The 19,165-nt window shown below is 50.1% G+C and overlaps 2 protein-coding genes across 22 annotated transcripts in view; one reads left to right on the top strand and one right to left on the bottom strand.

Moving 5' to 3' along the window:
* Nucleotides 1-19,165, top strand: part of SERGEF (secretion regulating guanine nucleotide exchange factor) — a 307,372-nt gene that overhangs the window by 215,102 nt on the left and 73,105 nt on the right. For 6 of the 21 annotated variants that reach the window (XR_003683645.1, XR_003683644.1, XM_028501260.1 and 3 more), the window contains one exon: nt 11,751-12,057. The exons of 10 other annotated variants lie outside the window; for them this stretch is intronic. Coding sequence is in view for 8 of the 11 variants with exons in the window: in XM_028501260.1 (XP_028357061.1) it covers nt 11,751-12,057 (307 nt within the window). In the remaining 3 variants the exon portion in view is untranslated. Of the gene's footprint in view, nt 1-11,750; nt 12,410-19,165 lie in introns of those variants that run through there. 5 more of the 21 variants (XM_055091607.1, XM_055091606.1, XM_028501258.2 and 2 more) reach the window with 3 other exon arrangements.
* The window catches only part of KCNC1 (potassium voltage-gated channel subfamily C member 1), a 43,686-nt gene continuing 41,496 nt past the window's right edge, over nt 16,976-19,165 (bottom strand). Inside the window, exon 4 of the mRNA XM_007113209.3 lies at nt 16,976-18,378. Within this exon, the coding sequence (XP_007113271.1) occupies nt 18,314-18,378 (65 nt within the window). The 3' untranslated portion in view covers nt 16,976-18,313. The remainder of the gene's footprint in view (nt 18,379-19,165) is intronic.

Below are 19,165 nucleotides of genomic sequence, written 5' to 3'. Positions count from 1 at the left end.
TCAGCCTCCTCTCTTGCACACGGGTTGTTCCCAAACAGGTGTGGGGAGAACAGTGTCGAGAGGCTCTGCTGTGACCAGGCTCCAGGAACGGCAGCAGGCCGGCTGCTCCAGGCCCCAGAGCTGCATTGTGCCCCTGCCCCTCTGCTGGTGCCCCTCAGAGATATTTGTTGCAGACATCTTGAAATTTCCGGTCAGGTCCAAACACCAGCACCCAGGCCAGGCTGCAAGGAAATGTAGTACAGCAGCTCCTGCAGAAACAGTTTAGTGCTGGACGTGGGCTATGGGGAGAATCAGCGGACTTGGACTCCAACACGGCTAACGTGGCTTCAGGCTAAACTGATACAGGCAGCCTCTGGGACCAGGTGTGCATCTAGATAGAGCCCTTGGCCAGTTTGGGCAACGTACCTCTAGAGGGATGATGACAACTTGGAACCTACCAAGAGGAGGGGGCACTGACTGGCCATGGAGACAGGCCACCAGGTTATACAGAGGGATGATATATCACCCGAGTTAAGAAGTGTAAGAGGATAGGAGAACCATGTGCAAAACACTTAAAGGGATTAAACTCCACAGGCGCCATACTGTGCCCTTACTGCTCCATCGCCAGAGCCAGACCCCTGCTGGCAGCACCAGATTCCACCTCGGGGCTGCTTGTTCACAGCCTCACCCTGGAGCCACATCCCAGGTCATGCTCCTCCTCTGGGACCTCTCCCAGAGTCTGTTTTTTCATGAATAGAGTGTGATCAAAATACCTCCTTCCCAGGGCTTCTCTGTTAAATGAGATGGGTCACGCAGAGCCCTTAGCACAATACATGGTCATAGTAGGCCCTCGAGAGGCTGAGTTGCCTTTTCTGTTCCTTCTCCCAGTGCAGCCAAGAAGCCCAGAAAGCTAGCAGTTCTGACAGAGAACACAGAATTCAGAAAGACAGTCTGTGGGGAGGAGTTCAGTTGTTTATAAAACAGGCCAACACGTTTCCACCTCGTAAGTTCTAAATCCATCATCCCTAGCTCCCTAGATCTAAGAATAGTCACCCAGTGGAGCCAACGTGCGGCGGCACGCTCTCTCCGCAGGTGACCGCGGCCGCGCAGCCACAGCAGCCTCAGTGCCTCCTCCTCCTGCGGTGGGAGTGGGGAGGGCTGGCCTCCGCCTCTCCCAGCTTGGCTGTTTCTGAACCTGTCTCAGACTCAGCTTTCTTTCCCTTCCAGATCCTTCCTCACTGGGCTGTTGTAACCATCAAACCTCAGTGATACAAAGGGGGAGATAGCAGTGGGAAGGTGTGTAGGGGGGGACCTTTGGTGAGATGCTGCCCCACTTCTGGGCCTCAGTTTCCTCTTATGTAAAGGGATAGAGAACTACTGAGAAAACTGAACAACCTTTTAAGCTACAAGAAGTTCTAGATCAGTCCCAGCCTTGCAGCCTCAGAACGAGACCTCTGAGGGCAAACCCATCAATTCAACCCGTTTTTTTTTTTATCCTCTGAACCCGGGCCGCTCCTCTCTCAGGTCCGAGGGAGCCAGCCTGAGGACCTGGGTGTGTGGGCCCCTCTTCTGCTCTTCTGCCTACACCTTCCTTCTCTCTCCCTCATACACATCCGTACCCACCACACCGCCGCACAAATTCGCCAGGCTCAGAAGAACATTTGCTCTGTCTCATCCCAGAATCTGCCAACTGTTAGGAATGCCCTTGCCAGCTGGGGGCTCAGGATCTCTGGCGCAGGCCACCTGCCACTCTCCAGGGTGGCCTTCCAGTCCTTACGGCGTTCTTCCTGATGGTGAGCAGAAATCAGCCTGCCCGTGGCATCTCCTCCCCACATCTGTGGACTCTCTTTTAGCCTCTGGGAGAGAACTAGACAGCTCTGTGCTCTTGGTAGCCATTCATTCATTTGTGTGTTCATTCATTCAAACAACAGGTATTAGTACTAATGAACTGATAGTACAGTTTCAGGTGCTGAGAAATAGCAGCAAACAAAGAGTCCTGCTTTCAAAGAGCTTGTGTTCTGGTCAGGAGAGAGATAGTAAATAAGCACTTAAAAATATAAAGAAAAATAAAGCAAGTGAGGAGACAGAGATGGGGTCGGGCGTAGATTGCTACTTCATATAGAGTTGTCAGGGAAGGCCTCTCAGGTAAGGTGACATTTGAACAAATACGTGACAACATGAGGGAGTGAACCTGTGGATATCAGGGCAAGAGCATTCCGACTGCAGGAACAGCAAATGCAAAGGCCCTGAGGCCAGTACTGTTTGAAGAACAGGAAGGAAGTGAGTGTAGCTATGGTGACGTCAGCAAGGTGGAACTTGACAGGACCTGAGGTCCAGGAGGAAGCCAGCTGTTGTTTATCTGAGTCAGAGGAGAAGCCATTGGAGGATTCTGAGCAGAGCAGTGCCATGTTAACTTAGTGCCAGGTTTTAACAGGATCCCTCAGGTTTTGTGTAGAGAATACAACAGAAGCAGCAGAGAGGGCAGGTAGGAAGCCCTTGCAGGAGTGCCAGTGTGAGGTGATGGGCTGGTGAGAAGTGGCCAGATTCCGGCTGTGTTTAAAACATTACCTTCCTAAACCCCTCATCTTTTCTTACCCGGTGGATGGCCACAGCCTCCTCTCTGGCCTCCTTGCCTTTAGCCCTCATCACCCATCTCTTCCTCTCACCCCATTCTCAGTGCTGTCATGGATCCTTGTCTGGAAAGGACCCCAGGCCAGCCGTCTTCTACTTAGCCTTCCCTGAGGCAACTTGGGCTGCAATACCAAAGTATCTCCAGAGTAACACTGGGGGCTAACAGCCCCACTTCCTGATTCTGGAATGGCTTCTTCCTGCTGCTTCAGATCCTGCCTCGAGGACATTATTGGCCCTGGAGAGTGATGGATGGTCTACTAATTGAAAGCGTCCTGCACTGTCCTGCACTGACAGTGCCTCTTCCCTCAGACTGGCCCATTGGGACTGTTGTCCTCACAGCCATTCTCTAGGCTGTTCTGTTGTAGGAGCTGCCCCTCTTCTGGGCAGTGTAAACAGGGACAGAGACTCACAGCTCTCTGTTCTTGAGGCCAGTGGCCAGGAGGCAGCTCTGGCCACAGATCAGGGAATAAAGACAAGCAGCCAGGCACAGGACTGGAGTTGGTCTTAGCATTACGTGTGTGTAGACTCCTCCCCTGCTGCTCTCCAGACAGAGCAGGGGGCTCAGAAAGACTGTGGGCAGGGGAACAGCCCAGATGTATTCACTTCCACTCAGTAGCTCTATCCTGAGTGCCTGTACCATGTGCCTGAGGGCTGATTGGTGAGCGTGTGCTGCTCACAGCACCTGGCTCCCATCCCCAGCTCACAGTTACAAATAGAAACACCTCGAGATCCAGGGGGAGTGTGGTGTGTGTGCTAAGGGAGCTCTGAGTATCTTAAGAGCTCAGAGGAAGTGAAATTAATAGCCTTCCAACAGCCCAGGAGGACCCAGCCCTACACCTGCCCACAGTTCACTCCTGCAGCAAACAGGATGCCATCAGGATCAATGAAGGCAGCTCAGAGTGGGCAAATGTCAGTGGGTACCCTCTATTTAAGACTGGTAAGCTCTTATTCATCCTTCAAAACCCATCTAAGAATTAACCCCTGGAACTTTCAGTGACACCTGCCTCCTCTCCGCAATAGAGGATATCATCCTCTCCTCTATGCTACCTCTGTCCCTTAGAAATACTGTTATTTTTTTAATCATCATCCTGTGTTATTGCTTTTTTAAATATATGAACACACAACAAAGAAAATCTCAGTTGCCTTTCCCCCATTTCTCCCTCTCTTCCTCAGAGACTATTCTCCGTTTGGGATGTATTTTTCAGGATCTATACATACAGAAATATATAGGGGCTTTGCATAAATTGAATCACACTCTCTATATTGTTCTGCAGCCTATTTTCTCTTAAAAATGTCTGCGATATCTTGCCATGTCAGGCCACAGAGTGCTACCTCATTATTTTTAATAGCTGTATATTATTCAACAGTAGGGTCAAACTGTAGTTTCTTTACACACTCCTCTGTTGATGGGTATTTAGGGGTTTCCCCCCAGTCTTTCACGATTACAAACAATGCTACAGTAAACACCATTGTGCCAGCCTCCTTGCGTACACATGCCATTGGGCCCTGTAATCGTCATTCCCCATGGCTGTCTACCCTAGTGGCCTGGGAGCCCCAGGGCAGAAACTAGATTTTCCTCTTCGGGGTGTTTTGTCCATACAGGGCCCAAGCCAGAAGAGGCATCCACATGATGAGATAAATGGACTCATCTGAGCCAAATGACGATTGTGTGAAAGGCCTGGGTGAACTCAGGGAGCAGCAGCAATAAGCCCATGGGGCTGGAACAGAGGAAAGAGGGGTGATGCGGCCAAGAGGGACAGGCTGCCCTGAGAGCCAGATAAGAGGCCCATTGTAGGTAGTGGGGAGACAGGAAATTGTTCCTGGGAAGACCGAGTTCATGCTGTGTTTCAGCCTGGTTTCCCCCACCCAGGCCAGCTACCTCAGAAGAAACTAGCTGTTGTAATTGTCCAAGCAAGAGAAGATCAGGACCTGAACCTCTTCTTTCTGTCCTGAGGTTGCCACCTAGACCCAAAACACTTCAGGAGGCCTGAATTCCTTGCTCACAGCAGGACCTAGGGACCACCAATTACTGCCCAAAGGGTGGGATACTCATGAGCTTGGGCAGCTAGACACTCAGAAGTTTCTTCCAAATTTGCCCGGCTCCAAAGCCAGCTCCGTCCACACTGGCATTGACCACCTGCCCGAATCCAGAGACTTCCTCTGTGTGAGGCGCTCAGACCTCACCCCTCCTGTCTCTCTCTCTCTCTGCTTGGTGTTGCAGAAGAGCAGCCCTGCCTGATGCCCTAGGTCCTTGTGAGGCCTTGTGAGGCCGAGGTCCTTGACAGGCAAGAGACAAGGTGAACCATTGGCTGCCTAACTTTTCGCACCATCCCGCCCTCCTCTCCCCACCCCAGCAGATGCGGACGAGGGTGGGGTGCGTCAGGGCCTGCTGCAGCTGCCTCTGCCTCAGCCCCAGCGCTCACAAGGGCTCGGAGGGGTTTCTGCTCCTCCGCAGAGTGCTTCTCCTCTCACCAGCTACAGCTCTGGCCTTCCATCACTGACCTTGTTCCTGTACAGGTGCGCCATGACTCTCTACCTTTTCTTCATTATCCGAGGAACAGAGGTTTTGCTAGAGAGGACAGTATATATTAACGGAAGAGGTTCTGGAGTCCTACTGCCTGGGTTTGAGTTCAGCTCTGCTTCTCACCAGCTATGTGACCTTGCACAGTTCATACCACCTCCCTGGTGTGTTAGGCTGCACCTCAGTCTTGTTGTGAGGATTCAGTGAATTAATACATATAAAGTGCTTATCACAGGGCCTGGCATACACTAAGTGTTCGGTGACTTTATTACCGTTTTGGAACTAGTGAAGGAGCCTGAGACTCAGGAGTCCTGGATCCTAGTCCTGACTAGGATGGCCACGTGACCATGGACAAGTTCTTTTACCTCTCTGAGCCTAGTTTCCTCATCTGTAAAATGGAGGTGAGAACACTTCAGAGAGTTGCTGTGAGAATTAAGGTAACATTTATGTGAAACTGAGAAGCACCATCCCTAGGTTGTAGCCCTCATTTTCATGGTCAGAAATGGCAGCTAGAGCTCCAGCCATCACATCCACATTTCCAGTGACAGGATGGAGGAAGGGGCAAAGGGCACATGCCATCTGTCTTTGAAGGAAGGATCCCATAAGCTACTACAGAACATTTCAGCTTGAATCTCATTGGTCACGCCCAGCTGCAACAGAGGTTGGGAAATGTAGTCTCCATTCTGTGGTTCAGGGACAACCAGGAGTTTCTGCCACACACGCTCAGGTGTTTGCCCCTCCTAGGCAAGACCCTCCAGCAGAAACGCTGCCCCCTTCCTAGAGCTGGGCTGCAGTCCCAGCACCATAAGGCCCTGTGAGGACCCAGGTTGCCAAGAAGCTCAAGCAGGTGCCACAAGACCTGAACAGATTTGGGTACTGTGTCCAGCCTGTGCTGGGGACCCTGCCAGCCCCGAGGTTCCGCTGCCTGCAGGGCTCTTAGGCTGACGCAAGTGTGGTGGGCCATGAGCTTTGTCGCTTGTCACAGCCTGCATCTACTCCACTGAGCCCCGTGAGCAAGGGCCCCAACTCTGAAGAGGCTAGGGAATCCCTCTGTAACTATGAGCTCTCCACCCAAGGCTCAGCCATGTGCCCCGGGGCCAGTAAAACAGATCTAGATCAATCAGGTGGGATCTCAGTGTCATCAAGAACCTGGCGAGTGCCAGGCACACTGCAGAGAGTCCTCTGTAATGCCAGGAATCGTCATGAACTCACCTGTTTTGAAAACTGGGTGTCCTGTATTCCAGTTAGCTAAGGAAGAGGCTTATCATGGGCCGTCCTTCCTCTCACCTCGACATGAGAACAGCCTGCATAGTAGCACCTTGCTGAGTGCAGATGGCCTTTCCATCTTCACTGTGCCCCTGAATAGGTGGCCCTAAGTGAGGGTGGGGGACAGGGGGTGTGCTTGAAAGATACTCTAAAACGCTGGAGGAGCTCAGAACTGAAAAATGTCCTGTGTTAGTCCTTCTGTTACTGGGATGGCCCATCTTTCGTTCTCCGAGTTCAGCGGCCTGGTTTCTTTCTATAGGAGGTTTGTTTAAAGTGTTGGGGAACCCCTGGCTTGTCATTCCACCCTAGGCCTTCCCATCTGCTGGGAAGGTTTGCCACCAGCGTGGCCTTCCTTGCCTTTTCCTCCTTTCCCCGTGGTCTGCTTCATATGTGGGTGTGAGCTGTCACCATGTGTCAGGCACTGTGCCAGGACATTAAATGTATATCAGCACATGCAGGCCTCCTCCTAGCAACCCTGTGAGGTAGCTGGGGACAGACGTACCATTGTCACACAGCTGTGTGGTGATGTGGGACCCAGGACAGTGTAGCACAGTCCACAGTATGTATTATATATATACCAGGGGCTGACGGAGTACAACCCACGGGCCTGCTGTGTACGGCCTTGCGAGCTAAGAATGATTTTTAAAGGCTTGTAATAAAGAAGAAGAATATGCAACAGAGACCGAATGAGACCATCGAACCTAAAGTATTTACTGTTTGCCTTTATAGAATAACTCTGGCAAGCCCTGGTATAGAATATGCAGAGTTTAGCACAGATTCTGGAGCCATACTGTCTGGGTTCTAGAGCCTCAGTTTCATTAACTATAATAAAAAGAGGATAATCTATAAAACACGGCTGCCTCACAAGGTTGTTAGAATTAAATGAGATAAAGAATATAAAGCACCTAACCTCGAGTCAGCTTCTTTGGAAGTATTGGGGGAAACTGTATCTGAGCCTTTGCCAGGCTTCTCAACCCAGTGGGCTACCCCGGCCCCAAACATGGCTTCCTTAGAGCGTTTCCTTTGGCAGGAGGAGAGGGACCTGCCAGCTGCCCGTTGTGCCGCGTCCTGCTGGTAGGTCAGCGCTGCCTTCCTCCCACCCCCATTCCTGCTGACCGTCAGCTGGTGCCACTCACCAGGGCCGGGCGCAAAGCCCATGCCAGGTGCCGAGCTAGGCCCGCAGGTACCAAGCCTGTTCCATTCTCCACCTTGTGCCTCAGATCCACCTGGCTGAAACTCCTGCTTAACTGCAGGACTTGTGGCCTGGGGTTCATCCTCTCTGTGTGCATTTCCTCATTCATGGGCCAAACAGGCAGACATCTGTGTTTCCCCAAGCGCAAGCTTTTGGCTAATGATTGCCTTCCTACCAGGGAAAAAGAAAGAGAAGGGTAATCCTGGGCCAGCCAGCCTCCCTCTGTGAAAGAGTGGTCTGCAAAACAGATTTTCAGTGGTTAATGAGTGAAATGTAAAGATTTTTTAAGAAACTCAGATCACTGAAAAAAATCAAAAGAATATTTTCTGATCTGGATAGGGATAGGCTTTCAATTCTTACAAACTATGGAAGAAATGATAAGATAAAAAAACAAGAAATTGTACTACCTAGAACCGTAAAATTTGTTTTACATCAAAGGACCTAAAACAAAACTTTAAATCAAACTGAGACAAAATAGTTATGCCAGATATGGCATAGAATTAATATTCTTAAAATAAAAATCTTTAAAACAATAAGGCTCTTGAGAACAACAACAGCAAATTTTCATTTAGTACAGTAGTGCCCCCTTATCCGCAGTGTTGCTTTCAGTGGTTTCAGTTACCCCACTGTCAACCACGGTCAGACAATATTAAGTGGAAAATTCCAGCAATAAACAACTCTTTTAAATTGTGTGCCAGTCCAAGTAGTGTAATGAAATCTTTCTCTGTTGTGCTCCATCCCGCCCAGGATGTAAATCAGCCCTTTGTCCAGCCCATCCACACTGTACGTGCTACATGCCCATGAGTATAGGAAAAACCAGTATACATAGAATTTGGTACTCTCCATGGTTTCAGGCATCCACTGGGGGTCTTGGAAAGTGTCCCCTGCACAAAAGGGTGGACTACTATACTATGTATTTTATATATACTTGCTCATTTAATCCTTGTAAATGAATAAATATTTATAACCTTTATGATAAAGGTACTATTATTATCCCCGTTTAACAGATGAGGGGACTGAGGCTCAGAGAAGCCAAGTAACTTGCCCAAGGTCACGGCTAATAAATGGAGAAGATGGGATTGAACCCAGGCCATCTGGCTCTTGGGTCTGAGCACTTAAACTCTTCTATATGAAACAGGAAAAATGTATTAAGCAGACAATACACAAAAGAGGAAATTCAAATATGTGAAGAAAATAAGAATTACTTTTCAATTTCTGTGGGAATCAGAAAAGTACAAACAAAAATAATGAGATACCGTTTTTGTCTTCAAATTAGAAAAGGTTTTTAAATACTATAATAACTAATGAATACTGGCAATGCTGGAGTGATACAGAGTCCCACAGATTGTTGTAGTTATATTCAAGTGGCCTTTCTGAAAAGTATTCTGGCAGTACTCAAAGCAATACTCAGGAATGTCAAAAATGTCCATACCATTTGACCAGGAATTCCCATTCTAAGAATCTAATTTGAGAAAATAGAGGTGTAGACAAAGATTCATGCACAAAGATGTTCATAGAAATGTTATACAAAATAATGAAAAATTAGAAACAACCTATCTATCTGATAATAGGATACAGGTTAAGGAAATTGTTTAATCTCCATAATGGGCAATTAGGCAGTCATTTTACATAAATCTGGACAACAAAAGAGACCATAAACATAGTGAAGAGACACCACAGACTCCTGGGAGAAGACACTTGCAATGCTTATAACAATTATATAAACAAAAGAATATACAAAGAACACTTATAAATCAGTAAGAAAAAGGCAAACAAAGAGCAAAACAGGCAAAGAATGTAAACACGCAATTCATAGAAAAAGCAATTTAGGGCTAGTAACATAAAGACATGCTCCATCTCACTAGTAGTCAAGAAAATGCAAATTAATCACATGTACTTAATCAGAATAGCAAGAGTCTAAAGGCAAAGATAGAGGGAAACGAATTCATATCCACTGCTGATGGGACCATAAATGATGGGACTACAGCCATGGTGGAGAGCTGTTTGGCCATACCTGGTAAATGTAAACATGTGATTCCACCACGATCACACTTCTAGGGATCAATGTGCACAAACACCAATTTGTACAAGGATACGTGTTCCAGGATATTCACTGCAGTGTTGTTTATAGTAGCGACAGTAGTAATAGTATTGTTGTAAAATATTATGGTATATTATATATTGTAATATATAATGTGTAATAAAGTAGCAACAATTATCATCATTAAAGAACTGTCCATCAGAAGGGAAATGGATGAGTAAAATATGATTTATGCATAATGGGATATGTACTATGCACAGTTAAAATAAATGAACGAAATCTGTAACTATCAGCTCAGAGAGATTTCAAAAACAATGGTATAAAGAGCGAGTCATAACAGAAGATACATATTTGAATGACACTACTTATGTAAATCTTTAAAACAAACTAAAATTTTTATATGATATTTAAGGACACATACATGTAGAAAAGTATAAAACAAGCATGCAAGTAACGTACACCAACTTCAAATAGTGGTTACTTCCAGGAAGGAGGGAATGGATGGAGGGCCAAGGATGGGAGGTGGGTCTTAAACTGTATCTTTATAATTGATTTATTTTTTTAAAGGTTGAAGCAAATATGGCAAAATGGTAACTAATGTTCTGAATCTGATTGAAGAATATGTCTTTCTGTTAAATTATTTTTTGTACTTTTCTGCATATTGAGCTTTTTCAAAATTTCAAACAAATTATTTTTAATTTACTTTTTGAACAATTCCCAGTTCTATGGAGAAATGCTTGTGTTATTAAGGCATAAAAACAACACAATATATACACAAATATTTACAAGTTTCACAAATTGAAGGTTTGAAAGAGATACCTAAAATATTCATAGCAGTGGGCAAGATTCTAGAAGTCTGCTTTTCTTTACACCTATCCATATTTTTCTTTTTTCCCCCTTTTTACCATGAAGATTTATTACTTTTATATCCAGAAAAAAAATTTTTTTTTAAACAACTACAGAAAAGTGTGAGCGAGTTTAGTTAGACTCCAGGAAAGGGTCCAAAACCTAGGAAGAGGTGCTGTGATGGGGTGGGAGCATCACAGGCTGTCAGAGAGACCTGTGCTCGAATGCTGGCTTGGAGATTGGCCGTAGGACTCTGAGTTCTTCAGTCTTTGATCTAGTCAGCAAACCCCTGTTGAGCCGCAGCTGGGGACCAGGCGCTGTGCTAGAGACAGGGCAGTGAACAGAACATATGTGTTCCTTCTCTCACTGTAGAGCAGACAGTCTAGTGAGGAGGGGATAGTAAACACATCACCACCCAGACCATCTCTCCGCTGCCTATGAGGGAAAGTACAAGGGCAATAATGACAAGAATCCAAGTTGATCGGGTGCCAAGGAATCTGGCCTCTGAGCATGATTTAAACAGATTCTGGAGGATGGGGGTTGTGGAGCCCAGCAAAGCCAGGACTTGGAGAGAAAGGCTGGCCCCACAGGGCATATTTCAGGGACTGAAGGAAGGCAGGGGTTCTGGCATGCAGTGGGGTGGGGAGAGTTGGTCAGGGGGACCCCAGCAGGCTGGTCCGGAGCCAGATCACTCAGGGCCTCACAGGCAAGGAAAGGCCTTTAAGGGTGGGGGGAAGTCAGTGAAGGGTTGAAGCAGGGGAGTGACCTGGTTAGATCTGCATCCTCAAGAGATTGTTTTGATGCTCTTTGAAGATCAGAGTTGCTGGCGAGCAGCCCAGTTAGTTAGTTGGTTACTGGTGTGGCCCAGATGAGAGAAAATGGGTTTGGGATCAGGGTGATGGCTGTGGAGATGGCGAGGTGTGGAAGGATTTGAGAGACTTTCGGAGGCAGAATTGGCAGGTCTAGGATTGTGTGTGTGTGGTGGTGGGGGGAGATGCAGGTGTGGGGGTGGGAGGTGGCGCTGAGGGAGGGGCCACGGAGGAGAGCCAGGTTTGGGACCTGAACCGCTGTGGCCTGGTGGGAGTGAAGAAAAGAGCAGACTTAGGAGGGCAGGGGAGGAAGCAGAGATGGCGAGCGGGCCCCCAGGTGTGGCTGAGCTTTGGTTTCTTCCTGCATAAACTGGGGGTTTGCGGTGATACCTGCGCCCCCAGGGTGAGTGTTTCGGCCCTGTTCCCCAGAACCACGTCTACAGCAGTCTCGTCTCTCCCTCGCAGGCGGGACGTGTCACTCTTGGGGCTGGAACGAGCACGGCATGTGCGGGGACGGCACCAAAGCCAACGTCTGGGCCCCAAAGCCCGTGCCGGCTCTGCGGTCATTGTCGGGACTCCGCGTGGGCTGCGGGGCCGGCCACTCCCTGGCCCACTGCCAGTGGCCAGCCCTTCCTGCCCTGGGCCAGCGCCCCAGGGTCACTGATCCCTTCCCAGATGCCACCAAGGAAGCCGGATCTCAAGAAGCCATGGACCAAGAGAGAAACTGGAAAGACAGACAGGCAGAAGCTTCTCCCCAAAGGCAATCTGACAGGTTCAGAAATGGGGGGCTTGTGGCAGAGACCCTTTAATAAAGCAACTTTACCCACCCAAAGTGTCCCCAGAGAAATGCTTTGTCAGGTTGCGGTGTTGGCCTGCGAAGGATTCAGGAGGCACTCTGGGTGGGCTGACCAGATGGGAACGATGGGAGCCCAGTGTCTGGGCTCAAGGAATGGACATCCTTTCTGCCCAGCATGTGAGAATGAGGGTTCAGTCCTCACCCAAGGACATGGGAAGCAGAGGAAGGCTCCAGCCTGTCCCTAGCTGGTGAGGACAGAAAGCCCAGCTCTGTCCCCAGTGGTTGTTTTGCCCCAGCAGGCTTTGATTCAGCAACACAGAGGTTCCTAGAGGCCATGCTTAGGGCAGCCACAAGCCTCTCCTGGGGTTTCCTTCTCAGCACCCAGAGCATGTAGTTTGCCGGTTCAAGGATATCGAGGTACCCTGATCAGGTGGCTGGTTACTTGGACAGGAAGGAGTTCTTGTCTTGGTGACTAGGACCAAGGGAGAATGCTCTGGACAGGGGGTGGGGGGGTGGAGGAAGTATAGATGAGTAAATGGAGGAAGAGATAAAACTTCTGGAAAGACCGGGCAGAGGAGACCCCTGGGACAAACAAAGGAATCTAGAACCAATGAAACTCCCAAGATCAATGTCTTCATCTGAGCCAGGAAGGACTCCGGAGCTAGGCTGTGTGACTGTAATTGCCAAGCTGTAGTTTCGGGTGAGGGACAGACACAGCATGGGAATGGGGTTCTGCAGGGAAAGACCCTGACATCTGGCCCCAGGCCCTGGCCTCTGCAGGAGGAGGGCCCTCACGTGCAATGGGGAGCAGGCCAGACCCCAGGCCTCAGCCTTCCCCGGGTGGCAGCTATGGCTCTGGGGGACATAGCAGCTTTTTCTCTGCTGTGACTGGCAGCAGGCCTTTGGCCAGAGGGCGTCAGAAAGTGGCTTTCCCCAAAGGACTGAGTGGCGGTGTCTCCAGCTAGCCAGCCAGCCAGGGTTGTGGCGTGTCCCACACCACCTCCCTCTGACTCAGGAGAGCGTTTGGATCTGGGAGCACTAGGCTCCAAGGGCTTGAGGATGTTATGAAACCCCAGGACACCACAGCTGGAGGACCTGTAATGACCTTCTAGCCTAGCGGCCTTCAAACTGCATTCTAGAACCCTAGCAGTCTCCTGAGACTGACAGCATTCTCCTGAGAACTCAGTGGACACCTTGTGGGCTGTGGGTAAAGGAAGGCCAAGTAGACAGAGGTCTGGGTCCCCACCCTCCACCTTATTCACAGCAACCTCATTTCAATCTACACTGTATATCAGGCTTCACGTAAGATTTCACTTGACAAAGGGGTCCTTGAGAAAGTTTTAAAACCACTGATCTTATCCAATGTTTTCATTGTTTATGTGGGAAAACAGAGGCCTAAAAAGGGGAAGGGACCATCTCAAGGCCATACACCTCACTCCTGGCCCAGGGTCCTGATTGGGAGATGACCCATCCAGGACCTCGAGCCAGACAAGGGGGGCAGACAAGGGGTGGCCCTGGGACCAGTGGGGGTTCGACTCAGCAGACTGGGGATTAGGGCCATCCTGAGCTCCCCAGGCCTGCACCTAGAGACCACCCACGGCCATTGGCTGACCTTGAACACCAGTTCGTGGAGTCCTGCTCCCAGTATTGTACCCTAGAAACATCGCTGCCCTGGCCAGCAAAGCCCTTTGTCCCCTCACCTCCCAGAAACAGCAGAGGCCAGTACAGCCTCTAAAGCACTTCCAGAATGGAAGGAAGGACATCTCTGTGCACTCTGAGCTGGTCTTGCCAAGGTGACCAAGCCTTCAGAGGTGGAGTAATTGGATGGCCCAGAGATGACCCAGACTGGAGCAAGTCCACCTTTACTGGCACCACCCACTGTCCTACAGACCGGGTGGTCTGCACTGGAAGGCCACCCCACATAGGTAAGTCCTCAGGCCCATACCTCCCAGACAGTGTTTCCACTCCCGAGGAGCACACACTCTCACTGCACGGCCGTGCAGAGTTCCCCCTACCTCTTTCAGCACTTGCTGGAAGAAACCCAAATCCCAAGTCCTCTGCTGCTGAGCTCTAATGCCCCTCCCAAGGCTTCCCTGTAGGCACAAGAAAGTGTCTCGGGGCTCCTTCCCAGCCTGAAACAGGGTGAGGTGGTGCCTCAGCCCTAAATCTCGGAGCCTTGCTCGGAACCTGAGCCAGACCCTTCTTAGAAGCCTGCGGAACCCAGCTAATCCATGCATGCAAGAGTGAACGGCTCTTGGCACTGGATGACACCACAGATTGTCCAGTCCCCTCCAGTTCCTCCATTTCTCCCTCCCTAACAGTGGCGGACGGGCTTCTCTGCATCAGTTCACTGGCCAGATTGATGAGTGCCTGAAAGCGCCAGCGGGGTGAGGGTCTGTTGACAGTGTCTCCCAGACTTTTTTCTGGACCCTCTGAACCCTACTCGTTATTCTCAGACTTGTAGATGTCCAAGCCCCTCATTTCTACTAGATCCTGAGCTCTTCAAGAGCAAGGGACCAGGTCTTGGTCAATTCTGGAATCCCTTCATTAAGGACAGGTCCTGGGACAGAGAAAGTACCCAATAAGCGTATTAGGGTCACCATGGGTGAGGAGGCTAAACGAGTGGGTTCTGTGATCCCCTCACCCCCACCCATCCTCTGCTTTCATCTCTTACAGATGTTTGATAACTATGCTGTGGATAGCACAACCATTTGACAGTGATTAGCTAATGAGAAAATGCCCACTCATTTCTAAGAATGACTTTTTTTCCCTATAGACTAAGTTGATTGGCCTTCATATCCCTCACCCCACCCCTGCCGCACCCCATGAGAACGAGGGAAGGAAAAAGGAGAGGGGAGTGAGACCCCCATCGTGTGCTCATAGGTATTGGGCCCGCAGCCCCTGCAGTGATTGTCGAAGGGCAGCCAGGTACCAGGTGTGAGCAGGATGTTTATATCCTAACCTACCACACACAGTCTCCCCTTGCAGGCACCCCGGCTTCCCTTGACGCCCTACCACCTTCGGTCCCAGTGGGCCATCAGGCCAAAATTCGATGAGGCTGTGCTTGAGAACGGTGAATCCAGGCCTGGGGCTCAGAGTAAAGCCCTCCATCACCATCCACCACTTCTGAGTGAAGTGACTTAGTGAGAAATCGAAATTGGGAGGTAGGGAGTGAGTCAGGAAATGGGATGGGATTCCAGGTCCTAAGAGGCACACGTATAACTGCGGCAGGGTTCGAATTTCCCAGCGACCAGAGCATGGAGACGTGGGAGTTGGGAGAGGAGAGCCGGGGGACCTTGCTAGCCAATTTAAGGAGCTCTGACTTCATTCTTAGGGCAACAGGTGTTTATGCAGAAAATTGAGGTGGTCAGATGTGTGCGTGGAAGGCTCAGAGCAGTGTGTCAGTGGGCCTTGGTCATACCCATGGCCTGAGGGCCCTGGGATTCAGGACCGGTGTTCCAATCAATTCCATCTCCAGCCCCAGCAAGGCCTCAATTAGCTTGTGACAGCTTCACCTGAGCTCTGGAGTCAGACCACCTGGGTTAAAATCTTGGCTTCATCATTCATTGGCTGTGTGGCCTTGATCCGGTTACTTTACTTCTCTGCGCCTGTTCTCTTGTCTCTAAAATGAGCATGTTGAATTACTGTGGGTCATCATCAGACCACTTGTCTCAGAGGCCCTGCACATGGCAGATGCTCAGTGTATGTTAATCCCTGTTCCCCGTTAGCTACTGTGTCCCTGAAAACCCCTATTCCAAACGGCCACGTGTCAAGTCCCACTTGAGTCCACCAGAGGCATTTCTTCCAGGGCGGACCCCAAGTAGAGGGAACTCTGCCCTCCCTGCAGCCACTGAGGCTACTTGGCTTCTACATCCTGATGCTTATGAATGGCTGTTATATACATGGTGTGGATCTGGCAGCTCTTCGGCTGCAGAACCCCTGGGCAGAGGCCTTGCCATGCTCACCGCTCCACTGATCCCCGCCCCACGTTGGTGAGGTAAATGCTTAGAGGGGTGAGAAACTATTGGGTGAGAATTCAACACCCACCTTCAGCCTCCCACCCACCCATATGATCGTTGTCTTGGCCATGCTGGGAGGCATCAGGGAACAGAAATCCAGGGGAAACTGAGCCCCACTTATTTGTGGCCCTGGTCAGATCACTCCCCTCTGGGCCTCAGTTCCTCATCTGTAAAATGCTCAGAGGTGGAGTGCCATGACCATTAGGGACTTTCCACCGGAGATTCTCGAATGGATAGGAAAAGGATTGGAACTCCAATCCCCCACTCTACCCCCAACCAAAGCCAAGTGAACAACCCAAGCAAATCAGCATCCCTAGGAGAGGGCTCCGCCCCTTCCAAGATGCCTCAGGCTGAGGGAGGGGTATGTGAGGAGGTGACCACCAGACTGGGCCCAGCAAGGGTTCAGCTGGATAGGGCACCCGGACCAGTCAGACCCCTGCCTCTGGCTCCATCAGATTCAAGAATGGCCCTAGGAGGGAGGTGACCATGGTCTGCATGAGGGGCAGTGGTGGGGGCCGGACCCGGGAGCTCTAACAAAACCAGATTCAAGGAGTCATGAATATGGCATGGATCCACGGAGAAGTTTCCGTATTGGTGAACCCCCTAGAGGATGGGCTCGTCTTAGGGCCTTTTTTTGACCGATTCCTTCCGAGAGCTGCCTCCCTCTCCCCACCCAACAGGATCTGCAGGTTGGGGGGCAGGGGGCGGTCCTGGCTTTCCCCCAGTGAGAGGACAGCCAGCACCTTAGGTGGGTCCCTGAGATCAGAGGAGCCGGGGCTCAGGCTCACCCCAGCCCAGCCACAGAGGGCCTGACCAGGGGCCCAGAACTGAATCGCGACATTGCCAAAGACAATAAAAACCCAAATCCATGCTTCATCTCCAATGTCAGCTGTTTATTATTGAGGGCCAGGGCCCAGGGAGGGGAGGGTGTTGAACTAAAGCAGCATTGCTCTCTTTCCAGGAAATGTTGCGAGCTGCAGTGAGAGCTTGAGATGTTGCATTTTTTTTTTCAACTCAAGCATGTTTTTCAAAAATATCCTTCCCCACCCCTTACCCCACCACTAATTTTAGAATCAGACCAAAGCCACGCTACTGTCCTCTGTTTCTGTTGGGGAAATACTATATTTATTCGAGGTGCAGCAGTGTGTCTCTGCAAACCTCCGATTGCTTCAGGAAAACAAATCTGCTTTAGACTATACAGAAACCATGATACAAAATTTATTTCATGCTAGAATCGCTTTGCATAACATTGGGCATGCAGTTTTTTTACTCTGAAGTACTAAATTGCATACAATGCCGGGTTGTGCCTTAATAAAGGTGGAGGAGGACCAGCCCTCCCGCGGTCCTGATCTTTTTGGTGCTCTGAAGGAACACTTGGAAAATCCATAAGGTGTTGATTATCTACTATGAACAATTTGTTATGAAAGTTGGTTGCACTGAATCTACACACCGCTAAGATGATCGAATCAACCTAGACTAGCCGCTGTCAGGGGTCTTGGGGAGACGTCCGCTGGGTCGCAAGCATGCCAAACAGAGGGAAGAAGGCAGCAGTGTGTTTCCACAATTCTGTTTGGAGCAAAGTTCTCAGTTTCCGCGTGAGAGATGAACTATGAAGGTGAGGTCAATATGACCGATGACTGACCGACTGACTGCCCTTTTGGGAACCTTTACTCTCCATCTCGATCTCGTGTACAAAAAGGGAAGCAATCCGTTCCCCATCCCCACCCCTCCCCGCCCCCCCGCTCCATTCCCCCCCAAAATGTACAGGATTCTACCAAATGCCATTTACAGTTTGGCTCCAACAACATGTATAAAAGGAAAGCGCTTTGAAAGAAAATAGAGGACTCCTGCTTGTTTCTCTTCATTGTTGTCGTGGTTTAGGGTAATCATACAGTTGCAGGGGATTGGTGGGTTTGGATTGCTGGATTTTTCTGTTGAACTTCATGCAAGTCATGCTAAGGAACCCTTCCATCCCACCCCTTCCCCGAATAAAATAAAATTTTTTAAAAATGAAAAGAAGGAAAACAAATCCTCTACAGTCAGTTACCATTTGGCCGTAGAAAAGCTACGTCTGTCCTAGTACAAGGCCTGGGCCACTCGGACTCGTCCGGCAAACCTGCATGGCGTGAATTTACTCTGTCCGAGGGTGAGGAGGGGCTGCAGGTCCACCCAGATGCTTAATAGCCACCAGTGTCCTGGGCCAAGCCGCCTGGTCAAGTCACTCTCACAGCCTCTGTCGGCATATACTTAGCAATGACAGGGCTTTCTTTGCAAAGATCTGTATGTAAAGAATACAATTAACACTTGAGCTTCTCTTCTTGGCTTTCCCATCCCGCTTGGTACTTAGTTTTTACGGAAGGAGGAGGACAGACAGAACAGCCGCATGCAGAGGCAGGCAGATTCTTCTCCAGCTGGCTTGGTTCTCCCATGCAGTGAGCCAGCCTAGCACGCCTCTTTCTCTCCCTCCTGGGGGAACAGGTTAAGCTCCTAACTCTTCTCTACCCTGCACATGGCTTATGGCCTGGAATCATCCTGAGAAAAGCAAGTCCTCGGCGGCTGTCATGACTCCATGAGAGCGGGGCCAGGTGGATGCCGGTGGGGGCACTTCACCCTTGGTGCCTCTGTGGGACTGTGGAGTGGGTACCACCTGTGGACAGTGGTTGCCACTGGACTCCCTGGCCACTACAGGCTGCTTCTGTCCCACACAGCCTAGGCTTCTGGAAGCCCAGTAAAGAGACTCTCCTGTCTGCTCTTTTAGGCCACACAGATTGATCCAACATTCAAGATGAAGGAGACAGGCAGCCCATGAGACCTTACCAGGCAGAGCACAGCCACTGGGAATGGTCTACCTGCTATCCCCTGCAACCCCCTGGGCTGCCCAGTTCCTGGCTTTCTAGAGCCTCCACTTGGGAAAAAGCCAGTTGTGAAGGGGAGCATCAGACCTATCCGTGGAAGACCGAGGATGGGGCCCACCCCCGGGGCCAGCAGCCCCCCTGCCATGCAGCACCATGCGGGGGGTGGTATGCCACGCTGGGGTCCAAGGGACCTCCAGGCCGGGCAAGGAA

This window comes from Physeter macrocephalus, chromosome 16 (genome assembly GCF_002837175.3).
Source record: "Physeter macrocephalus isolate SW-GA chromosome 16, ASM283717v5, whole genome shotgun sequence".
Lineage (NCBI taxonomy): Eukaryota > Metazoa > Chordata > Mammalia > Artiodactyla > Physeteridae > Physeter > Physeter macrocephalus.
Note: the sequence above shows the minus strand (reverse complement) of the source record. Positions and strands in the feature narration are given on the sequence as shown.